Raw genomic sequence first — 24,185 nt, 5'->3', positions numbered from 1 at the left:
TTCGTTACTGTTGTACAGTTAAAAATGGTGACTTTCATGTTCGTGAGCACATTAATCGATAGGAAACATTGTTCGCTCATTATATATGATATTTTGGGCAGATACAGGTTAAATATATTTGGTCATGCCTATTTGTCTAAAAATAAGTTTTGTACATTGATGTCTAGATGTATTTGTAACTAGAATGAAATGCAAGCTTGATTCAGTGTAATGTAAGGAGGATCATTTTTGACACTATAATATCTGATATTGCCTTCAGTTTTTCTACGTTGAACTTTGTAAGTTCCAGAGTTTTGTATGTTATGTTTAGAAACATGCGTGTTTATACCAAAAAAAAAACAATTGTAAAAAATTGAGAAAAAAACAAAAAAAATTTACATCAAAATTTTATAACGCACATGTGAATGTTCACAGAGTAAAAACTTTCATAATCAACAATGTGTGGCTTCTTCTTTCAATGCTCAATACCAGTTTTTGAAGTAATTTTGTGTTTACAGTGACAATGGGGCTTATTTACTTAAGGAAAATCCACTTGCCCCTACAAGTGCACTAGGAAAACCTAGGAGACAGCCAAAAACAAACACAAGCATTAAAGAAAATTCAAGATTTTATGAGATCTTTTTTTTTTTTATTAAAAAATATTGTCTGGCATAGCAATGATCCCTCTGCCCGTAAAATAATTTACATATTTCTGCCAAACTTCACAGGCGCTTTGGGGTGTCAAGCCAGGGCGGCCAGTATCCAGGCTCTTCAGGGGATTCTCAGGAAGTCAGGCCCAACTGAGGCAATATAATTTTGGGCATTTTTCCTTAAAAAATTGTGCAATATGCAGCAGGATAAGATGATGTGGTTGATTTTGTTGTCCACCATATGGACTGCTGTCAGAAACAGGCGGAACCGGCTGGCCATTATCCCAGAGGTATTCTCCATGACTCTTCTCGCTCTGACCAGCCAGTAGTTAAAAAACCTCCGTTACGGGGTGAGGGTCCTCTGGGGGAATTGCCTCATTGGGTGCTCACCCAGACCGAATGCTTCATCAGGAAAAAAGACAAACGGGAGTCCTTCAACATTGTCCGCATCAGGTGCCAATGCCAGGCCACCAGTCTGGAGACGTTGGTAAAACTCCATCTGGGCGAAGACATCTGGCCATTCTTCCCCACGTCCACATAGAGGAAATCAGATTGTGCCGACACCACCGCCATTAACACTATACTATTAAACCCCTTATAGTTATAATAGTAAGACCCCGGATTGGGTGGTGGCACGATGTGGACGTGCTTCCCATCTATAGCCCCTCCACCATTGGGAAAGTCCCAATGGTCGGCAAAATGGGAGGCCACAGTCTGCCATTCCTGTGGTGTTATAGGAAACTGTGGAGTCAAAACAGAAAAAAAAATATTAGTATTTTTGCACATAACATTGCAAGCAGATTACACAAAATCATTCTTGCCCAACATCAGTATAACATTGATTTTAAGGAGTATTTCAAGACAAAAATATAAGGTCCACTTATCAGATTCCTCACCCCCTCTGATGGCCCATTGTAAAAACTTTAGGGGGGGGGAGGGTTCGTACTGAGTTTGGGACCCAAAAAAAGCCTATGCAAAAAAGTGGGGGGGACTTTAGATGAGTTGCATGGGGTAGAGACAGACAAAACCAAAAAAATTATATTCTTTATTAGACCAAAGATAGGGCATGGATCAACCCATATAAATGCATAAGAGCACATTGGCATATAAAGTACAAAGTAACAACATACATATTGAGGATAATCACTAACATGACACAGAAAGTAAATCTTATACATCACAGTCCCCCAAATGGAGTAGGCATAACATTTTATCATGGTGATAGAGCAATAAAAAAACATCTAGAATCATAAATATGAGATGGATGCATCAAAATAAGCTCAACAACGTTTCATGGACATCCACTCATCAGGAGCAAGTGCATCCATATACTCAAAAGGGGATAAAAAAAAATTACCATTATAGTTTGATATAACCACATACTGGAGGGGGTAGAGGGATTAAGGATGATGATGAACAAATGAACGGCCATACCTGAAAGTACTCACATAAGACCTGATACTACGCCATGCAATACCACCTGCCGGAGGTCAGCCAGATAAATATGTCCAGCACGGGAGCTGAGGAAAGGACCCAAACATGAACCAGAAGCACACACGCAGTCTCCCAAAAAGTGTATGTGGAAAAATCTTCATGTAGCTGTGGATGGGGTTTCTGTATTGTATACAATAAAGTAAATGGTTTGTTACCATATTGGTATAAATAAAAAAATAAAAAATATATGTCATTTAGTAGGCTTATCACCATAGTATAGAAGTATAATGTGGAGCATATCAACAAGGTCAACAGAAAGAACAAATACGGCGTCCATATAGTAAGAATAGGGAAGAGAAGATGAGATTCCTGAAATCAGGAGACATTCATGAAAACTAGAGTAGCATAAATAGATATTAGTAATAGTTGTAGAGGAATTTAAAAATAACTCAAAAGCTTGCCATGTATTTACCCATGTAGGTCCTAATGGAATATGAACCAAAAATGGAGTGCAGTATGGGGCTGCTGAAAAACTGTCACTGAAGGGGAACTGCAGGGTGAGCGCAGTGGCTAGGGTTCCATCCAGTGTCACACTGGCATGACAACAAAGGAGACACAGCACGGCAGCAGCCAGACCTACTCACCATGTGTCAGCCATGTTGAAACAGCACACGACTGCATAAAGAGACGACCACTGGGCATGGCACGCAAGGCGTGGGAGGCCGATGCATGGTGAAAGTCTCCCCCCTTTTTTGCATAAACAACCAGGGATGGAGGCACAATATTCCCTGTTGCGTCTCATTTAATGTCACAAATATTCCCTTTTTTCTTTGATACTGATTAGGGATGGAGCTGTGTGTGGTTCAAGAGCCTTCACTTCCTTGTATCTGACCCCTAGTGGTCAAGTTACCATATACCACATTGAACACAGTTGATTTTGATGGACAGACTGCTGCTGTAATTGTCTCTACTCCTTTGAGCTGAATTGGTTCAGTGTCTTCTGCAGCCAACAGGTTGGCCGATGTTTTGTTTGCACGGGAGCTGCGATGCATGCTGCATGCCTTCCCTCTCCCTTCCTGCCCATATTTTATGGGAATGAGGATTGGGTGGGCGATTTCACCGTGCATTGGTGCCACACCTCCCACGCCTTGCGTGCAACGCCCAGTTAGGGTCTATTCATGCAGGAGTGTGCTATCTCAACTTGGCTGACACATGGTGAGTAGGTCCGGCTGCTGCCGTGCTGTCTCTCCTTTTTTGTCATGCCAGAGTGACGCAGGATGGGACCCTAGCCTGCAGTTCCCCTTAAGTGACCGTCTTTCAGCAGCCCCATACTGCACTCCATTTTTGGTTCATATCCCATTAGGACCTACATGGGTAAATACATGGCAGGCTTTTGATTTATTTTTAAATTCCTCTACAACAACTATTACTAATATCTTTTTACTCTACTCTAGTTTTCATTAATTTCTCCTGATTTCAGGAATCTCATCTCCTCCTCCCTATTCTTACTATATGTACACCCTATTTTTTCATTCTGTTGACCTTGTTGATATGCTCCACAATATACTTCTATACTGTGGTGATGGGCCTACTCTATATGACATATTTTTTTTTTTTACTTATACCAATATAGTAACATACCACTTACTTTATTGTATACAATACAGAAACCCCATCCACAGCTATATCAAGATTTTTCCATATACACTTTTTCGGGGACTGCGTGTGTGCTCCTGGTTCATGCTTGGGTCCTTTCCTCAGCTCCTGTGCTTTCAGGTATGGCCGTTCATTTGTTCATCATCATCCTTAATCTCTCTACCCCCTCCAGTCTGTGATCATATCAGATTATAATGATAATTTTTTTTTTCATCCCCTTTTTAGTATATGGATGCACTTGCTCCTGATGAGTGGATAGAAGTCCACAAAACTATTTTGATGCATCCATCACATATTTATGAGTCTAGATGGTTTTTATTACTATACCACCCTGATATAATGTTATGCCTACTCCATTTGGGGGACTGTGATGTATAATATTTACTTTCTGTGTCATGTTGGTGATTATCCTCAATATGTATGTTGTTACTTTGTATTTTATATGCCAATGTGCTATTATGCGTTTATATGGGTTGATCCATGCCCTATCCTTGGTCTAATAATAATATATTTTTTTACATATGTATATGGTTTTGTCTGGCTCTACCCCATGCACCTCATCTAAAGTTCCACCCTCCCCCCCTCTTTATTGCATAAGCAACCAGGAATGAGGGCACAATATTCCCCATTCGGTCTCATTTAAAGTCCCAAATATTATCTTCGCTCCAAAGTAAGTATAATTACCACTGGTGTCCTCACTCACTTAAATACCTGGGGGTTCGCCTTACTGCTTCCTATGATGCTTTATATAAGGCCAATTCCCCCCCCTGTTCTCGGAAATTAATCGCTTGCTGACATACTGGACATCTCTCCCCCTATCCCTGTTGGGCCGACTCAACGTCCTTAAAATGTCTATCCTCCCTAAGTTATTATATTTGTTTGAAACTTTACCTGTGGCTATCCCTATGTCACAGTTGAAATCCCTTCAAAGGAGAAGCCTCCGTTTTATTTGGAATAACGCTTCCCACAGGTTAGCAGGGACGGTGGTCCTGACTCGGAGGAATAGGGGGGGGTCTGGGAGGCCTAGATTTCATTAAATACTATTATGCTACACACCTGAGAGGTCTTACCTCCTGGACCTCCCGGAAGGCCCCAAATAGATGGTCAGAAATAGAAATGAATGTTACAGCCCCGGTCCATCCTTGCTATATGCTTTGGCCTTCCACTGCCCTTCATATGCCCCAATTATGGCACATATGCCTAGCTCCCATGTTGTTCACGTTGAATATCTGGAAAAGGTGCAATGACTGCTTTTCCCTATCCTCACCGTGTCCACCGCTTTTGAATATCCTATTTAACCCAGACATCCCAGATAGCCTGTCCTACGATCGTATGCTACCATGGACCCAAGCGGGACTTTTTCAACTCCGACACTTTGTTAACCCGGCGACACGCCATTTATTGACTTTTCCCACCTTGCAAAAGCAACACCAGATCCCCCAAAGGCTTCTACATTCATACTTACAGATCAGACACTTTTTCTCTACCAGGTCCCCTTCTCTGACTCTACTATTTACACAATATTACATTAAGCTATTCCTATGATGGTGAACACCCACCACTACATGAGGAAATGGTCTCAGATTCTACAGCACGATATTTCCCTGGTGGACTGGGGGAACATATGGGAGCACACTTCCAGAATATCTCGATGTGTGACCCACAAGGACACATACAAAGTTCTAATGCACTGGTATAGGACTCCAGATATTCTACATGCCCGTAACAGATTAATTTCAAAGCAATGCTGGAGATGTGGTGGGGAAGTTTTTGGTACTGCCCCCTAGTCCACCAGTTCTGGCTCCAAGTCCAAAATCTGTTATGCCGCGTACACACGATCGAATTGTATGACGTACTTAGTCCGTTGAAACGCATTTCAACGGACAATCCGATCGTGTGTGGGCTTCAGCGGACTTTTTCAGCGTGAAGTCCGGAGTACTAAGAAGGCCGGTTTGCACACCGATCTTCCCGTCGTACTTTGGTTTCAGCGGACAATACGTTCGTCAGTATGCTAGTCTGACGGACTAAGAATGGCTCATGCCCAGAAAGGATTTACAGGGCGGAAGCGCTCTGTCTTGTAAAACTAGTGTTCGTATTGAAGCTAGCATATTCGTCATGCTGCTAATTTTGTGATCTTTTAATATAGCACATTCTTTTCTTCTTCATAATGCGAGAAAAGTGAAGTTGCTTTGCTGCTTATATTCACACAGAGTTATCACAAATGTCTTTATTCATCCTCATCTTATGATTAATATTCCAATTCGAGAATAAATAAAAAAAAAAAAAATAACGGACGAATTAAGCTGAAGTCTGAAAAGCGCGAATCGTCTCTAACCAAACTTCCACTAACGCAAAGTCAGCAGAAGGAGCCCAAAGGTTGCTTTGCTGTGTCTTGGACTTCCTATTTCTAGTCCCGTCGTACGTGCTGTACGTCATCGCGCAAGCTTTCGTCTGACTTTTTGTGTATCCGTGTGTGGCCAAGTCCGTTCGGTAGAAAGTCCGCCGGATTGTCCGCCGGAGTGTATGACGGACTAAGTACGTCATACAATTCAATCGTGTGTACGCGGCATTAGAAACACTGGCTGGCACTCCTACATATGGCTCTAATGGGATTGATCCTACTTAGTTAAACCTGGATACATACATGTCCCCGAGAGAAGGTCTGAAATTTATTTTTCCTTGTGTGTAAAGCTTTCTTTGAGGTTAAATGGTATGTTTACAGTTTCTGTCTATAACCCCCTTAAAGATACGGTAGAAGGTCACTTCAATTTCTATTATTTTAGGGATGCGACTATCTCTCCCCCACTCAAATTAATACTTTAATCACATCGCTATGTGTTTAGATTTTGTATGCCCTGTAATCAAAGTATACCTGCAATCTCGATATGTTAATATTAATATTTCATGTATATTTTCTTCTGTATGATGTTGAAAATTTAAAATAAACAATTACTTATTTTCTTTGAAAAAAAGCCTATGACACTCTGCCTGAATTTAAGGACACACATAACATTTTGTGCACATTTTAGGGGGTGTTTAGGGTAAAGCACTACAATGGAGCTGACAAAATACATTGTTAAGTGACTAGGCTAGGTGTATATGGGCCCAGGATAGCATGCTGTGGGGAGGTTAGTGAAGGCAAATATGTATGTAGGCCAAAAAAGGAGCATTAAAAGTTTACAGCATGCATGAGGACAAAGGGGATATTCACAGCATATTACAATCATGGTAATTAGGGAATGATGAAAGAAATACAATACATTAGCAAACATTAAATACATAGAATGTGATATTTAAGGAGAAAACTTACCCTAATATAGTCCTTCTACAGGACCTGAATGATGGCAGAAGAGGTTTCTGGAATAATGATCCCCAGAGCCTGGGATGAGATGCCTGTAGAGAACTTGAGGTCCAGCAGACTTTTCCCAGTCACAAAGTACCGCAACATGGCGACTAGCCTCTGCTCGGGAGCGATGACTTGCTGCATGCAGGTGTCCTGCTTCATAATATAAGGGGACAGCAAAGCCAACAGACAGGGAAAAAAAAGGGTCCGTCATCCTGAGAAAGTTCCTGAAATCATCAGGGCTATTCTCCTGGATCTCATGAAGCAAAGGCATATGAGAGAATTGGTGGTGCTGGAGCAACAAATTCTTGGTCCATAAACTCCTGGGCTTGGGTGCAAGTATGAACCCCAACACCAAGCCCCCACACAGAACAAACTCCACGACGAGTACGTACCCGCAACATGGCTTCAAAACAGATGGCTTTTCAGAATGAACTAACAGAACACACTGAAGAACAGCAAGGCCTGTGAAGAGCAATCTGAAAATCCAGAAACGAGCGGACAAGAACACACTGGAAAATAGATGCAAACTGACTACACACACTAAAAAGCAGATACAAACCCACAAGCACAAACTGAAGAGCAGTAACAGACTGAAAATCACGAAAGCTGAAAAGCGCGAATCGTCTCACACCAAACTTCTACTAACACAAGATTAGCAGAAGGAGCCCAAAGGGTGGCACACTGGCTATTGAACTTCCCTTTTCTAGTCCTGTCTTACGTGTTGTACATCACTGCTTTCTTGACGGTTGGACTTTGGTGTGACCATGTGTATGCAAGATAGCTTGAGCGTAATTCCGTTGGAGAAACCTTCAGAGTTTATTCTGATGGCAAAACCGCTTGTGTGTACGCGGCATTAGTCTGCAAAAGACTTGGGAGTGGAGCAGAGGTCCACCTTCCAGCAAGACAACAATCCTAAACATACAGCCATAGCTACAATGGAATGGTTTAGATCAAAACATATTCATGTGTTAGAATTGCCCAGACAAAGTCCAGACTTAAATCCAATTGAGAATCTTTGACAAGACTTGAATATTGCTGTTCATAGGCACTCTTCCATGTATTCTGACAGAGCTTGAGCTATTCTGCAAAGAAGAATGGGCAAAAATGTCACTCTCTAGCTGTGCAAAGTGTTAGCTGAGTATTGAAATCATGCGTTGGAACCTTCTTGGATACAGCAAACAGCTTTACTTCTATGAAGGATAGATTGCAATGTATGCCTTTATCATAAAGCCGCGTACACACGGGCGGACTGTCTGGCCAACTTAGTCAGTCGAAACACATTTCAGCGGACAGTCCACTCGTGTGTGGGCTTCAGCGGACTTTTTCAGCGTGCAGTCTGGCGGACTAAGTATTTCGGAATTTCCGTAATATTGTCCGTCCAACTTTGGTTTCAGCGGACAGTCCGCTCGTGAGTAGGCTAGTTCGACGGACTAAGTATGGCGCATGCTCAGAAAGGATTTACACGGCGAAAGGTTGCATTGCTGTGTATTGGACTTCCTATTTCTAGTCTCGTCGTACGTGCTGTACACGTCATCGCGCAAGCCTTCGATGGACTGTTGTTCATCCGTGTGTGGTCAAGTCTGTTCATTCGAAAGTAGGACGGACTGTCCGTCGGATTGTCTGACGGACTAAGTTGGCCAGACAGTCCGCCCGTGTGTACGCGGCTTAAGAAACATGAAATGGGAACTAACCACAAACAAGTGCAATGAACTTAAATATACGGTACATCCTGTCATATCATGGAATATACATTATAACACTATAAGGCTGGATTCACACCTATGCATTTTTTGTGCTTTTTGCATTTTGCAGATTTTCTCTACAGAACGTGTTCCATAGGAAACAATGTTAAATGGACTGCAATGCAAATCTGCAAAATGCAAAAAGCACTAAAACTGCATAGGTGTGAATCCAGCCTAATACTACAGCACCATCTGCTGCATAGATAAGAATAATGCATACAGTATTGTCAATTTAGTAGCGACCATGCTGTTCTTTCCAACGCCCCTTCTCAACAGCATGTGCTTTGTCAAATTATATTCAGCTTCTTCTGGATATAACTATGATATTCAACAAAGGCTTTGTTAGTGCAGTCATCTCTTCTGACAGGCAATATTGAATGACAATAACACCTTACGCTTGATTGTCCCTCAATAGGTGATACTTGACATCTATGTGTTTGGTCCTAGGATGGACCCTTTCTGATTGTGTAAGCTTTATACATCTCTGGTTGTCTTAAAAAATGAGAATTGGTTTTGACATGTCTACCCCAATGTCCACAAAAAATTTACAAATCCATATCACTTGACATGCATGTGCTGCTGCAATGTGCTATGCTTCAGTTGAAGATAGAGCGACAGTTGCTTGCTTTCGACTAGACCACTGTTTCTCAACTCTCAGTCCTCAAGGCGCCCCAACAGGTCATGTTTTCAGGCTTTATTTTATTTTGCACAGGTGATTTGATCAGTTTCACTGCTTTAGTAATTACCACAGCTGTTTCATCTGAGGGAAATCCTGAAAACATGTGTTGGGCGCCTTGAGGATTGGAGTTGAGAAACTCTGGACTAGACCATACTGGAAGATGAATCCACTTGTGGATTTGCGGTCTGTACAGTCCCCAGCCCAATTAGCATTCACATACTGTATCTGACCATTTTTGGATTTGATGTTGCTGATAACCGTAACTTCATTAGAATTGTTGATTTGAGGTACTGCATCACTCTTTTTACTTCATTCCAGTCACGCTGACAGGGAGCTGAGACTTCCCTGCATACTATGTCAAGTGCTGCAGCTATATCTGGTCTTGTCAGGTTGGCAACATTTAGCAGCTAACCGATTGCTCTGCGAAACATGCCATTGTTGGGTAGCAAGTTTTCTGCTTCATTGCTTTTTTGATAGCCTGGTTCCATAGGAGTTTTCATTTGCTTTTGCATCTTGCATATTTAATTGTTCTAAGATTTCAGAGATTTTCTGGTTGAGAAGATAACTTCCATCTTCTTCTCTCTCTATTTGGATTCCCAGATAGTAGCTAATGTTCCCTAGCTCTTTGATTTCAACATTTTCTTTGAGCTTGTGAACTATCTGATAATCCCCTTCTTGTTCAAAACAAGTCTGTGACGGAGTCACTTTGGGTGGGAGGGGGGCCTATGGAAACCAGAATCCCTTGGGGTGGTTTGGTAAACCTTGTTTCAGCTCCCCATGCACCTCCTATGTCTAAGTCCCTGTGTCTCTAATAGGGGCACAGGGTGACAGAGAAATCCAGTCTGATCTGTACTAATATGACTCACTGTACAGCCGCACTGGAATGTTGTGTGTGTTTGTTCGTGCGTGTATGTGTGTGTATATATACATATATATATATATATATATATATATATATATATATATATATATATATATATATATATTGTATATTGTCTCATTTTCATTTTGTTGTGTACTCCTTGCTGGGTCGTTTGGGGTGTGGCTGTATTCCAGTGTTTTTTGTGTCTGTCTGCCTTGGATATTATGGGATGTGTATGTATATTAGCTGTGAGATTGGTGGGGCCAAATTCCGCCAACAGCTATCAATGCTGATTGGACAGTCTACCCTGTCTGGAATGCAAAGGGGGGGGGGGGGGTTGCCCAGAGTATTACCTGTGTTTTCAATAAAAAGTCTATGTTCGGCAACCAAACGAGTATTGTCTTGTTTGTTGTTGAAAGCAGTTGGAATATATGATATCTATATTCAGACTAGGAGGAAGCAGTATATGACAAAAGCACTCAAGCTGAGTGTGGGACATTCAGTTACAAGTTATAATGTCATCAACAAAGATAAGGATGTATATCCATCTGTCTTCTTGATTCCTGGAGTAGAGATAGGGATCTGCTTTACTTCTTGAGAATCCCACCCTGGTAAGCACTTCATTCACTTTCTCATTCCACATCCTTGCAGATTGCTTAAAACCATAGATGCTCTTCTGAAGTTTACACGAGGTTGTCTCCTTGCTCAAACCCTGGTGGTTGCTCCATGAAGAGGTCTTCCTTAATGTCTTCATATAGGAAAGCAGTTTTAACGTCTAGGTGTTTCACTTGCATGCTCTTCCCGGGTGCATAGCTAAGAAGCGCTCTGATGGTGGATTGTTTTACGAAGGGAGCGAATGTTTCTTCGTAATCGTCACCAAACTTCTGGGAGTAACCCTTGGCAACTAGTCTGGCTTTGTATTTGTGGATATTCTCTTTTGTTTCTGACTTTACTTTGAAAGTTCACTTGCTTCCTATAGCTTTGTGGTTAGGAGGGAGCTCTGTGAGTGTCCAGGTTTTATTTTCTTGAAGTGACTTTAATTCTTTTTCTGCTGCCTTTCTCCATTTATTGGCTTCATGTTTCAACAGTTTTTCTATGTCTTCCAAGGATGTTGGTTCAAGTATGCTGTGTGTTTTTGACAGTGTATGGCAGCTTGTGGGGTGGTATCCCCTTTGTAGTCCGAATGGATCTTCTGACTTCAGGCAGTTCAGCAGAATCTGGTGGGGAACTTGATTTAGGCATTGTGAGTTCCAGCTCCTCTTATTCTGACTCCTGCACAGGTTCGCTTTCATCAACCTTTTCTTCTGGTTTGCTTGGTGTATTCACTTCACAGTTTTCATGGATTTGTGTTTCTGATGATGGGCTCTCATCATAATAAACGCTACTGCTTAATGTCACTTTGTCAGACTTTGGGTGTAGGATTCTGCAACCCTTAGTTTGCTCACTATAGCCTACTTGAATCCTATCCAGTGTCTGGATGTCTGGGTGCCTGCGGGGAACGCTGGGTGCACTGGGCCTGTAACCTGTTAGTTGAGTATTGAAATCATGCGCTGGAACACTTGGATACAGCAAACGACTTTACTTTAATTGCAATGCATGTCTTTATCATGAGAAACATGAAACAGGAACTAACCACCAACAAATGCACTGAACTTGGATAGACATTACATCCTGTCATATCATAGAATACACATGATAACACTATAATACTACAATGCCTCCTACTACATAGATAAGTATAATGCATACAGTATTGTCAGTTTATTAGCAACTAGGGATGAGCCAAACCCCCCCTCCCCGGTTCGGTTTGCGGCAGAACATATGTACAGGCAAAAAATTTGTGCGAACACTGGTAAAGTCTATGGGACATGAATGTGAAAAATCAAAAGTGCAAATTCTAAAGGTTAACATGAACAAGTTATCCCCCCCAGCCCATTATCAAGCCCTTTGGGTCTGGTATGGATATTAAGGGGAACTACACACCCAAATAAAAATAAAAAGGTGTGGGGCCCTCAGGCCCTATATACCCTGAACAGCAGTATAGAGGCGGTCCCCGGGTTACAAACAAGATAGGGACTGTAGGTTTGTTCTTAAGTTGAATTTGTTTGTAATTTGGAACAGGAACATTTTTTAAGTGTAGCTCTAGCCAAAAAATCTATTTTTAAGCTTTTTGGATAACACAGGGAAGGGTTATCACCCCTGTAACATTTGTTTTGCTGTCTGTGCCCCTGTTCAGAAGATTTCACCCTCGGTTTGTAAGTAGGAGTCATTTGTAAGTTGGATGTTTGAAAATTGGGGACCGCCTGTATATACTATACGGCCTGCTTTATAAACTCTGTGGAAAATTGGGCCTTAGGTGTTGGTGGTACCAGAACACTGTAAGCCCTCACAGTTACTCTTGGTGGGCACTGGAACGGGCCCTGCCATGAAATATTATAGCAAGAATTGTAATTACATGCCCCTGTTAAACAAGGGCTAAAAAATTTGGCCTTAGGCGGTGGTGGTGGCACAACACTGTCAAGCCTCACAGATACTCTTGTTGAGAGCAGGAATGGGCCCTGCTGTGAAATATTAGAGCAAAAATTATAAATAAATGTCCCTGGTAAACAAAGGAAGAAAAATTGGGCCTTAGGCGGTGGTGGTGGCACAACACTGTAAAGCTTCACATATACTCTTGTTGAGTGCAAGAACGGGCCCTGCTGTGAAATATTAGATCAAAAATTGTAATTACACGCCCCTGTTAAACAGGAGCAGAAAAATTGGACCTTAGACAGTGGTGGTGGTGCCACAACACTGTAACACCTCAAAGATTCTCTTGTTGTTGAGTGCAGGAACGAGCCCTGCTGTGAAATGTTAGAGCAAAAATTGCTCCTGTTAAACATGGGCAGAAAAATTGGGCCTTAGGCAGTGGTGGTGGTGCCAAAACACTGCAACCCCTTACAGATACTCTTGTTGAGCGCATGACCGAGCCCTGCTGTTAAATATTTGATCAAAAATTTTTATTACGTGCCCCTGGTAAACAGGGGCAGAAAAATTGGGCCTTAAGCAGTGGTGGTGGTGTCACAACACTGCAACCCCTCACAGATACTCTTGTTGAGTGCAGGAAAGAGCCCTGCTGTTAAATATTTGATCAACAATTGTAATTACATGCCCCTGTTAAACAGGGGCAGAAAAATTGGACCTTAGGCAGTGGTGGTGGTGCCCTGAACCAAAAATATTCTTAGAAGCTATCATCATGAAGATTGAGGAGGAATAGGATAGTCACTCAGCATATGCAGTCTTAAAGGGATCCCACAGCCATAGAAAAATCAATCAGTTACATCAGCATCAGGTGCTTGGTAGCTGGTGATCCAAGACTGATTCATTTTTATGAATGTGAGCCAATCAACAGAGTCTGTGGACAGGCACATTCTGTGATTGGTTACAAAGCCTCCAGCAGCACTGAATGTGCATTCAGAAAGAACACTGGATGCAGGACAGGCCAGTAGCTCAATTGCATATTGAGCAAGCTCTGGCCAGGGGTCCAACCTCATGACCCGTAACCCAGTGGATGTTCTGTTGGAAAGGTCTCCAAGTCTGATATTCCTGTACCATGTAATTCAGATGCTGGGGATAGTTGCTGGAACCGATCAGACCTTGGTGCTGAGGACTGAAGAATTGTCTGAAGGTATCGGTCAGCAAGCCACCTTCTCCATCGCTCTTTCTGTGACTGAAAGAAGCCTCAGCAACACGTTGCCCAGCACCAGGAAGTTGTAACCTCCCAGCCTCTGGAAACACATTAAACAAACCCTTCTGCAAGGCCTCCCAAAGATGTTTCATCCTCTGCTCCCTCTGCAAAGGCTGGATAAGTTCTGCAACCTTACCCTTGTAACGTGGATCAAGATGGGTTGGCAGCCAGTAAGGATCCCTCTCCTTGATAACAGGAACCCTAGGGTCCTCTTGCAGGCTTTGCAGGATCAGGGAGGCCATGCAGCGTAAGTTTGCAGAGGCATTCGTTCCTGAGTCCTCTGGGTCACTAAGGATCACATGATCCTCAACCACCTCCTCCCAGCCACGTAGAACTCCATGGGTTTCTGTGGACTGAAAGCGATCCTTTGAAGATTGCTGCTGATGCTGAGTGTTATCCTCCACCTCCACTCTGACACAATCCTCCTCCTCTTCTTCTTCCTGTGTGATTGTCAGGCAAGCAGGAATATTATTTGGATACTATCTGGATAAAGGGGGCCTTGAGAGGTAAGGAAGTCCTCCTCTTCCTCCCGCTGTTCTGCCTCAAGTGTCCTGGCCATGAAGTGTGTGCTCCAACAGGAAGACAAGAGGGACAGTATCACTGATGCATACACTGTCACCGCTCACAATCCTCGTGGCCTCCTCAAATGGTGACAGGACAGTGCATGCATCCTTGATGAGTAGCCACTTTCGTGGCAAAAAAGCCAAGTTCCCCTGACCCTGTCCTGGTGCCATACTCACACAGGTACTCATTGATGGCCCTCTGCTTTGTGTGCAGCCGCTGCAGCATTGCCAACGTTGAGTTCCACCTGGTGGGCATGTAAAAAATGAGGCGGTTCTTGGGCAGATTGCATTCCCTTTGAAGGTCAGGCAGCCGAGCACTGGCATTATATGACTGGCGGAAATTACCACAGACTTCCTAGCCTGCCTCAGGAGATCTTGTAAGCCAGGGTACCTGCTCAAAAACCGCTGCACCACCAAATTCAGGATGTGAGCCAAACAGGGAACATTGGTCAAGTGTCCCTGTCGGAGGGCGGAGAGGAGGTTGGTGCCATTGTCACATACAACCATTCCTGGCTGAAGCTGGCATGGCGTCAACTGCCTCTGAGCCTGCCCCTGCAGAGCTGACAGAATCTCTGCCCCAGTGTGGCTCCTTTCCCCTAATCAGACCAACTCAAGCACCGCATGGCATCGTTTTGCCTGAGAGCTTGTGTAGCCCCTTGAACGTCTACGGAGCACTGCTGATTCAGAGGACAAATTTGCAGAGGAAGAGGCCATAGAGGAAGAAGAAGAGGAGGGGGTGGAGGAGAGAACTGTGGAAGAATCACCACTAGCATTTTGGAGGCGTGGTGGCAGAACAAGCTCCAACAATACTGAACCCTGTCCTGCATCCTTCCCAGCTGCCAGAAGAGTTACCCAGTGCACTGTGAAAGAAAGTTAATGCCCCTGTCCATGCCTGCTGGACCATGAGTCAAAAAATAAATGTAAAAAATTGATTATTTTTCTTCCACTTCATAATCATGCTCGAATTTGTTTTGGTCTATCACATAAAATCCTAATAAAATATACATATACATTTTTGGTGGTAACCTGACAAAATGTGGAAAATTTCAAGGGGTGTGAATACTTTTTCTAGGCATGGTATAATATGTATTTTGGTGACTCTGACTGATTGCTCATAGATGGTTACAGTGAAGGATGGAGAATGGATATTCTTTGTCAATGATCTTTTTAGTTTATGTATAAAATAGCAGAAAAACAATTCTACCAAGCAGCACTAAATAAATAGAGTACAACAATATGCTATCTATTAACAGAAACAAAATAAATGATAAAATCTGCGCTTGGTAAAAAAATTGGAAATTAAAAAAATTTATAAAAAAATAAAAAAATCAGCAGCTGAACACAATAACCCGGATACTGGGCACAACAACGTACAAAATAGCTTACAGTGCAGCGCTTACCACTAAGTGAATTTACATATAATTAAATATAAATAGATAAACTTACATAAGAATGAAAAAACTTAAATATTTGGTGGATCCAAAAAGAATTTGAACCTCAATTAGAAAACGTGTTTGCAAAAGAATTTGGTTAATTACCAAAAAAAGTTGCCTAAAAAAATTATTATATTTGCCAAAAAAATGACATCCAACAGCAATTCAAAAAAAACCCATGCAGTTAAACATGTGAAAACGAATTTTCAAGTCCCATACAAAACATGTGAAGATAAATTTTCAAAGGTGTAAAGTGGCATCCAATGTAAGTGAACAAAAGTATAATTGATCCTGTGTATTCAGGAAAGAGTGCTTGACCACGTGTGCTTTTCCCAGCTACGACTACTTTTATACGACTCGGTCGAGTCTTTTGTAGTACTTAACATTATTCGGTTGAATAATAAACTCCATGTGTTTAAAAAACGTTATTACACGATTGGGCGCACTTTTTTATCTTTTTGTCTATATGGTGATATGATATCCTGAGACATTCGAAAAGACCGGAACGGACCCGGACTACGTAACACCCGAAGGTGTGGGCTGGCTTTCAGCTGCCCACATTGAAAACTCTACGTGGCTGTGTGGACCGTTCAGAGAGAGGATTCGAATCGCTCCGGTGACTGTGGAGCGTCTGAAGACCTGGGTCGTCGTCCGACTGTCCGCTTCGAATCGTTTGGAAATTCGTATCTGTGTACACTAATTGGCGATCTGGTAAGCCTCCATTACTTACTTGATTTGTAGCTGGGAAAAGCACACGTGGTCAAGCACTCTTTCCTGAATACACAGGATCAATTATACTTTTGTTCACTTACATTGGATGCCACTTTACACCTTTGAAAATTTATCTTCACATGTTTTGTATGGGACTTGAAAATTAGTTTTCACATGTTTAACTGCATGGGTTTAACTGTGGAGCGTCTGAAGGCCTGGGTCGTCGTCCGACTGTCCGCTTCGAATCGTTTGGAAATTCGTATCTGTGTACACTAATTGGCGATCTGGTAAGCCTCCATTACTTACTTGATTTGTAGCTGGGAAAAGCACACGTGGTCAAGCACTCTTTCCTGAATACACAGGATCAATTATACTTTTGTTCACTTACATTGGATGCCACTTTACACCTTTGAAAATTTATCTTCACATGTTTTGTATGGGACTTGAAAATTTGTTTTCACATGTTTAACTGCATGTTTTTTTTTTGAATTGCTGTTGGATGTCATTTTTTTGGCAAATATAATAATTTTTTTAGGCAACTTTTTTTGGTAATTAACCAAATTCTTTTGCAAACACGTTTTCTAATTGAGGTTCAAATTCTTTTTGGATCCACCAAATATTTAAGTTTTTTCATTCTTATGTAAGTTTATCTATTTATATTTAATTATATGTAAATTCACTTAGTGGTAAGCGCTGCACTGTAAGCTATTTAATATGCTTTCTATTCACAAACAATTGATACCTGGATTAAACATTATTAAATAATGCGAATGTATAATATTGGTTAATCAACTTATCAATTGTTAGCGTACAACAATATGCTATCAATTCACAATTTATTTTGCGCTGCTTGGTAGAATTTTTTTTCTACTATTTTTATTTTTTTGGTGGAGAATTATACATATTACACATTAGATGCAAAATGTATTTCATTTAATTTTTATGTTTGATAAATATTTACAGTATACACATTCTGTTAATGGTTTATGGTTAATCATTGCATCTCTATGAATGACAGGCTAACGAAAGCCAAACTACAGGAAAGTACAAAAATATACCAATTAAGGCAGCAATTAATTATTTTAAAATGCAACTAGCTGAGTTTCACTTGGTATCAACCACATTTTTTTTTCCATATAGTTTCCTTCCTGCAAGGTTTATGATAATTGTGTTGTCTTTAGATCCTAAGATTTATACAACTGTTTATTACTGCCATTGTACTAGCCAAGATAAACTGTGTAAAACATAATGCTTTCAACTTAATCTGATCTATTTTAGTAGCATTTGAAAATGTGGGAAAGTAAGGGATTACATCTAAATTCAGCACATATGTGTTCCAGAGCTTTTTTGATGCCTTCTGGTGAATTCTGGTGCATTTTTGATGCACTTTGCGTGTGTTTTTTTGTTGCAGATTTAAAATGCACTGGACTGCATCTGGTGTCAACCAACACTTAAATGATATTCACTCAAGAGATAAAATTATAATTCTACCACTATATAAAATTCTGGTTCGGTACTTCTTGAGTACACTGTCCAGCTCTGGTCTTTAGTCCTCAAAAAGGATGCACTTTTTAAGGTATTGTGATGCTTTTTAAAAATTAGATTAAAATTTATTGGAAATAAAATCTGAAAAGAAAAATTGCTAGGAGCTAGTGATCTTTGACAAAAGAGATATGCGACGACTCTTTTGCCTTAACGTTTCCCTTTTTTCTCCATAACAATTTTTAATTCTTTACGTGTGTTGTGCGGTGCAAGCGCCATTCTCATCTATAAGATGCGAAGAATGGGGCCAGATGCCGAAGATGCATACACACATGCACAGGAGTTACATCAATTGTGGCCACTCAATGGGTAAAGAGGGTGATGGAGGACCCAGAAGAAGAGGTGGTGGTGACAGCAGGGGACAGATTGATGATGAGGAGGGCACTCTTGACAGGTAAATGTTCCATAATATGCATATATTCTGAGAGAGAAGGAGAGAGGGGGCAACCTATGAAGTATGCACATTAAGAGTTCTGCTGAAGAATGGTTAAAAAGGTGTGAATTTTAGAGATGTTATGGAGGAACTTGAGGGGAGGGACTGATGGTTGCATTGTTGATTTTGATGGAAAGGTCGGGGGGGGGGCACAGACGGAATATTAATAGCTCAGTTTTAGAGAGATTTAGTTTAAGGAAGTGGTGCGACATCCATGCTGATATGTCAGTAAGTTAGTAAAGCGAGAGGAGACTGAAGGAGTGAGGTGAGGAGTGGACATATAGGTGTATATATACACACACACACACACACACAAAAGAAAAACAAATAGCCTGATTGATTCCTTGACGTGATCACAATGTGCCTGGAGTAAAATGTTCTTACAAAATCCTACCCCATAGCATAGCGTTATATCGAACTAATGAACACTGAAAGTAGTACTTACCATCTGCCTGTGTTGCTTGCTTGAGTTCACTCTGTACAATGTGGATGATATCAGTGTTTCATCCGATATTAACTCTGTATGTCAAACCTAACGCTTATCTTCTGTTATACTGACACTGTACTTTGCTCAGTCTGTTATAGTTAACTCTTCAGGCAAACTACTGCACATTATGATATATCCTTAGGTTATAGTAAAGATAGCTTTTTTGTTGGTTTTACCCATTCTCCTTATGTAAGAATTTGCTATTTTTTCCCTTTATTTTAATTAATTCCTATTTATGCAGGGTCACCATATTACACTGCACTTACATAAGAACATTTATTTGAATCCCAGGTTCCCCATGGAGATCCCAATCTCATTTACCTTCCACACTAAAGCTGGTCATAGATGAGTACTAGTTTTCTTTTCATCAGCTAGCAGACTGAACATAAAAAAAGAAACGGATTCCTCTAACACAAAAAGGCAGATGGAGAAATCCATCATCCACCAAGACTGTATTCTGACAGCGGGACCCGGTTTAATCAGAACACAATGATCAGCAGCTGCAGTTGATTAGCTGTAGCTGCTGTTCAACAAATGTTTTCTAGCCTGTTTGTTTGACAGATGTTGCGCGCACTGATTGAAATTCAGATGATCTCTGATGAACTAGCCAAATTTTGAACCGTTTATGGCCAGTCTGAGCCAAAATTTTGGAAGAGGCAAGATTGTCTTAGGATATATGAGAAACCCATCCAAACAAATGAAGAACATACAAATTTTCTTGAAGTGAATACCTCTGTGACATTTCAACCCAGAAGCTTTGGAAGAGTGCTAAATGGTTCACCAAACTTTCAGACCTGATTTTCATCAAGGTCTATATTTGCATGTCTTACTAATGTAATGGAACGTTTCCTGGAGCTTAGAGACTTGTAAAGCAAGCACCAGTTTCTCCAAAGAGGTGATGGTGGTGGCTTGAAAAGTTGAGTGCAGTGATTACTTTATACTTGGGTTTGCGTGACCATACACATATATAAAAATGTTTGTGGACTTTTACTAATGATGATCTGTGACACTTTAATGCAGTTTTATAGTTTGCATTTCTATGTTTATAGGTATGCTTCATTTAAAGTAGTTGTAAAGCCTGTAAATACCTTCAGTATACAGCTCCTCCCACAGCCCCCCCAATACGAACCCGAGCCTGACCTCAGTCAAGCAGCTGCTGTCCAATGAGGAGGCTCTGTGCCTCCTCATTGGTTCCGAGACAGCAGTGGGAGCCATTGGCTACTGCTGCTATCTATCACAGCCAGTGAGGAGGGAACATAGGCGAGGTCAAGCCCCATTCTGTGTGTCTTATGGACATACAGAATAGGGCTCAGGAGCAAGCCTGCACAAGAGACCCCATAGCAAGCCCCCTCGCTCCCTTTAATGCTGCTGCCTCCGAGCAAGTGAGGGAGGGACTCCGATATAAGGGGTGCTCTGCAGACTCTGACGTAAGAGGGGCCTTGGGAACCCTAATGTAAGGGGGTATGCTGGGAACTCTGTTGTAAGTGGGGGCTTTGGTGAGCAGAAACTCCCTTACATCACAGTTCCCCTTTACATCCACAATTCCCCCTTAAAAAAAATTGCCATGAGCCATTTAAGTGTTTGAGTCTGGCTTGAAGAAAAGTTGGCAACCCTAACTTCACTGTATTTAGAAGGGTTCAAGTCCATAAGCCAAGGTGAATCAAAGTGGTTACTTCTATTAAGGTAAAATTTTGTTTAGATAACAGTATCCCCCCCCCACCCCCCCCCCCCCCTTATACTTACCTAAGCCCTCAATCGATGCAGCACTGTGCCCATCCTGTTCTCACAGGCTTTGCTGAGGCAACAGGAGCCATTGGAGGCCAAGCCGTGCTGTCTGTATCTATGGACACAAGGCAGCATGGCTTGGGATGAAGCCCACAGGTGTGCTCCAATAGGAAAAGGGGATTGCACACTGAAAAGAGGAGTCTGGAGGGCCAGCAAGGGACCTGAAAAGAAGAGGCTCTAAGCCTCTCTGTGCAACTCTATTGCAAGTATTACATGTTTGTTTTTTTAAATTTACTTTACAATCACTTTAAAAAAATAGCACTTTAGCAAGTCCGCACAATTGCAAACTGTGTTTCAGAGTAGAGTAGCAACTTCACAGAGGCTAATCAGTCCATGCATTGGCCCTTGATGGATCTTTGTGTGACCTTCTCCTGCTACTCCCTGTTTAAAGACATCAATTTGGTCTGAAGCAGGGGACACATATTTATGAACTATGTTGGGGGGTACCGTTATATCTTCATGTTTAAAGAGGCTAGTTGCTTCCTCTAATCTCTTCAATCATATTGGCTATGAGTTTTGCCCTTGTGAAACTTGTGGTTTCACATTTCTTCTAATGAAGCCTACAATGTCAGTGAGCATTAATACCCACTAATGCAATCCATATAGATGGTCTCTTTAGGCAAAAATATGGGACGAAGGCAGCCCAGTTCCTTTACCACTACTAAGTAAAATGCTTTAGATCATGTGTCATGTGATTCATATACTGATCATTATTGGAATACTGTTAATAGGGTAAATTCTAATTGGTTTGCCATCATATCCAGGTTGAATATTGTTGACTGGATACCTACCTGCCTGTCTGATTGATTGTCTTGTGTGGAAGTTGGGGCTGTTTGAAGCCCAGGCAAAACAGTGGACACCTGAGCAAACTTGTAGTCTTGGGGTTTCCTGTTATCTTCTTGCCAGAAATTTGAGTTTGTGATGCCAACCACTGGCGTAGAACGCGACGTCAATATGAGATTATTATCCTGAGTAGGCACCATGGGTACCTGTGAAGTCCGCTTTATTAAAACAAAAAAAAGGCAAACAGTTGAGTTAACAGTGAGTTAATCAATCAGTAAATTGTCATGTGACTTACTGTATATAAAATCAGTTCACAAAGCGGCCTGAGTTATTTTACACGTGTCTGATATTTTCCCCTTATAATTTTTAAGATCAGAATGTTCATTTAAGATGAGTACATTTTGCACTGTTGTGGAATCGTAATTTGTCTGCATAAAATAATCATTTAAAGCACTTTTAAATCCCCAAATTATGCTTTCGTTTACAGTAGAGAAGGGTGTCCCCACTGGTGAAAGTCATTTACTCTATACACTGGTGCAGTGGCCCTCCTGCATGGAATAAAGGGGTTGGCTTACCTCCAGCACAGGTAGGGGTCTAGCAATGCCCCAGGGTGTTACATGGCCACAGTGGAGAGCATCACACAACAATGAAGGGCACTAGTCACTTTAGTCTTTTCCAAGTTTTATTGCTTCAGCTTTATAGGGAGGAGATGTTATGTTTAGGTCTACACAGCCAGGCCTACACAGCATGAATACTTTCCATGCGCACTCAGCCTGAGGGAAAGAGATCTCACCCGCCCACTAGGCGACCATAGAGAACAAAAGCAAACATAGGGGGATGAATGAGAAAAACTACAAATTGTCCCAAGCAAACTACTACCCAGGAGAGCTAAATTTACTAGACAGCACGGAAAGACAGGATAGTTACACTGGTCGTGACCATTGTCATCAGGACAGAAAGTCATAGGAAATCTAAAATGTTACAGTTTTCACTAAAACAGGAGGTGAGAGAAATATTCCAAAGTAGACAACATTGCTGGTGACAACTGCCTGGGGGAAATTTGCTCTAAATGTGTGCAGATTTAATCTCACTTTCTAAGGCAATGATGGTGAACCTTGGCACCCCAGATGTTTTGGAACTACATTTCCCATGATGCTCCACTACACTGCAGAGTGCATGAGCATCATGGGAAATGTAGTTCCAAAACATCTGGGGTGCCAAGGTTTGCCGTCACTGTTCTAAGGCATCAAGGGAGACAAAATCTCTTCAATTGTACACAGACAGCATTAAAAACAAGGCAGGGGTTTCAACCAATTGCTATCTAATATAAAAAGGGTACAATTTAGATATACATCAATTCTTGAAAGCCTCAATTTCTATGTCCTAGATCAGTGTATTATCTCCTGAATCATAATTTTTATCTTCACTTTGAATTACTCTTTATTTTATTTTTTCTGCTCTCCTCAATAAACACCTCTTAAAACTTACAAGCCAGATGATAATAGTATTATTAGGACAAAAGGCTCATTCTGAAATCTTTCTGATATTGATATTATAACATACATACAGTACATTCACCAGATTGGTTAAATTCTTTCATTTAATGAAAAAGCAAGTTACATTTATGAATGAGATGTGAATTGGAATAAAAATACTGCATTAATTAGGTTTTGTGACTTGATGCTATTGTATAAATAATATTCTGACAGTTTTACAGGTAGGGCTATATTTACAAAAAAAAAAAAAGGACCCAGCCACCATGAATAATCCTCATAATGTGTCTAATGTGTATTCCCATAATCATCTCTGTATACTGGCCATAATGCGGTATTTTCTTGATGTACTATATAATCAGGAAACCACCACATTAGCCCTGGTTCACATCGGTGAGGTCTTTGAAATTGTGCTAATTCAGTGCGATTTCAAAGTGGCACATTAGTGCGATTTTTACTGCCGATTATATTGCGGCTTGCGACTTCATTCAACAGAAGTCTATGCAAGTCGCAATGAAATCAGTAAAAAATAGTGCAACAACCTTTTTCATAATATATACAGTACGGTCCCATTGCCAGCAATGGGGGGCGACTTGTCATGCGATCTGGAACTGTCTAATTGCATGACAAGTCGCACCAGTGTGAACGGGGGCTTATGGCCAATGAATGGAACTGATAATCATAGAAAATATACATATTAGCCACATTATGGGGAATATTTTCAATGGTTATGCAAATGCTAAGACATTCGTACAGCAATTTTTTTGATAAGTAGATCCATTAAAGCATATCAAAAGCCTATACTATTTTTGGTTTGTGTAAAGAAAGGTTTTAACCCTTCCTTGCTCTAATCAAAAGTAAGAAAAAAGTTTTGACTTTA

The 24,185-nt window shown here is 41.3% G+C and overlaps 1 protein-coding gene and 1 long non-coding RNA gene across 4 annotated transcripts in view; both read right to left on the bottom strand.

Moving 5' to 3' along the window:
- LOC143930421 (uncharacterized) overlaps window positions 1–24,185 on the bottom strand; it is a 277,574-nt gene that overhangs the window by 128,029 nt on the left and 125,360 nt on the right. For all 3 annotated transcript variants that reach the window (XM_077454728.1, XM_077454727.1, XM_077454729.1), the window contains one exon: window positions 21,821–22,030. In XM_077454728.1, coding sequence (XP_077310854.1) covers window positions 21,821–22,030 — 210 coding nt within the window. The remainder of the gene's footprint in view (window positions 1–21,820; window positions 22,031–24,185) is intronic.
- On the bottom strand, window positions 370–19,351 carry LOC143930423 (uncharacterized). Its single transcript, XR_013262769.1, has 2 exons — window positions 19,203–19,351; window positions 370–1,370 (listed from the first exon to the last, which is right to left on the bottom strand). It is a non-coding gene; the product is annotated as an uncharacterized LOC143930423 (long non-coding RNA).

Source organism: Lithobates pipiens, unplaced genomic scaffold, assembly GCF_037356315.1.
Source record: "Lithobates pipiens isolate NorthernLeopardFrog02 unplaced genomic scaffold, aLitPip1_a1.2 Scaffold_25, whole genome shotgun sequence".
Lineage (NCBI taxonomy): Eukaryota > Metazoa > Chordata > Amphibia > Anura > Ranidae > Lithobates > Lithobates pipiens.
Note: the sequence above shows the minus strand (reverse complement) of the source record. Positions and strands in the feature narration are given on the sequence as shown.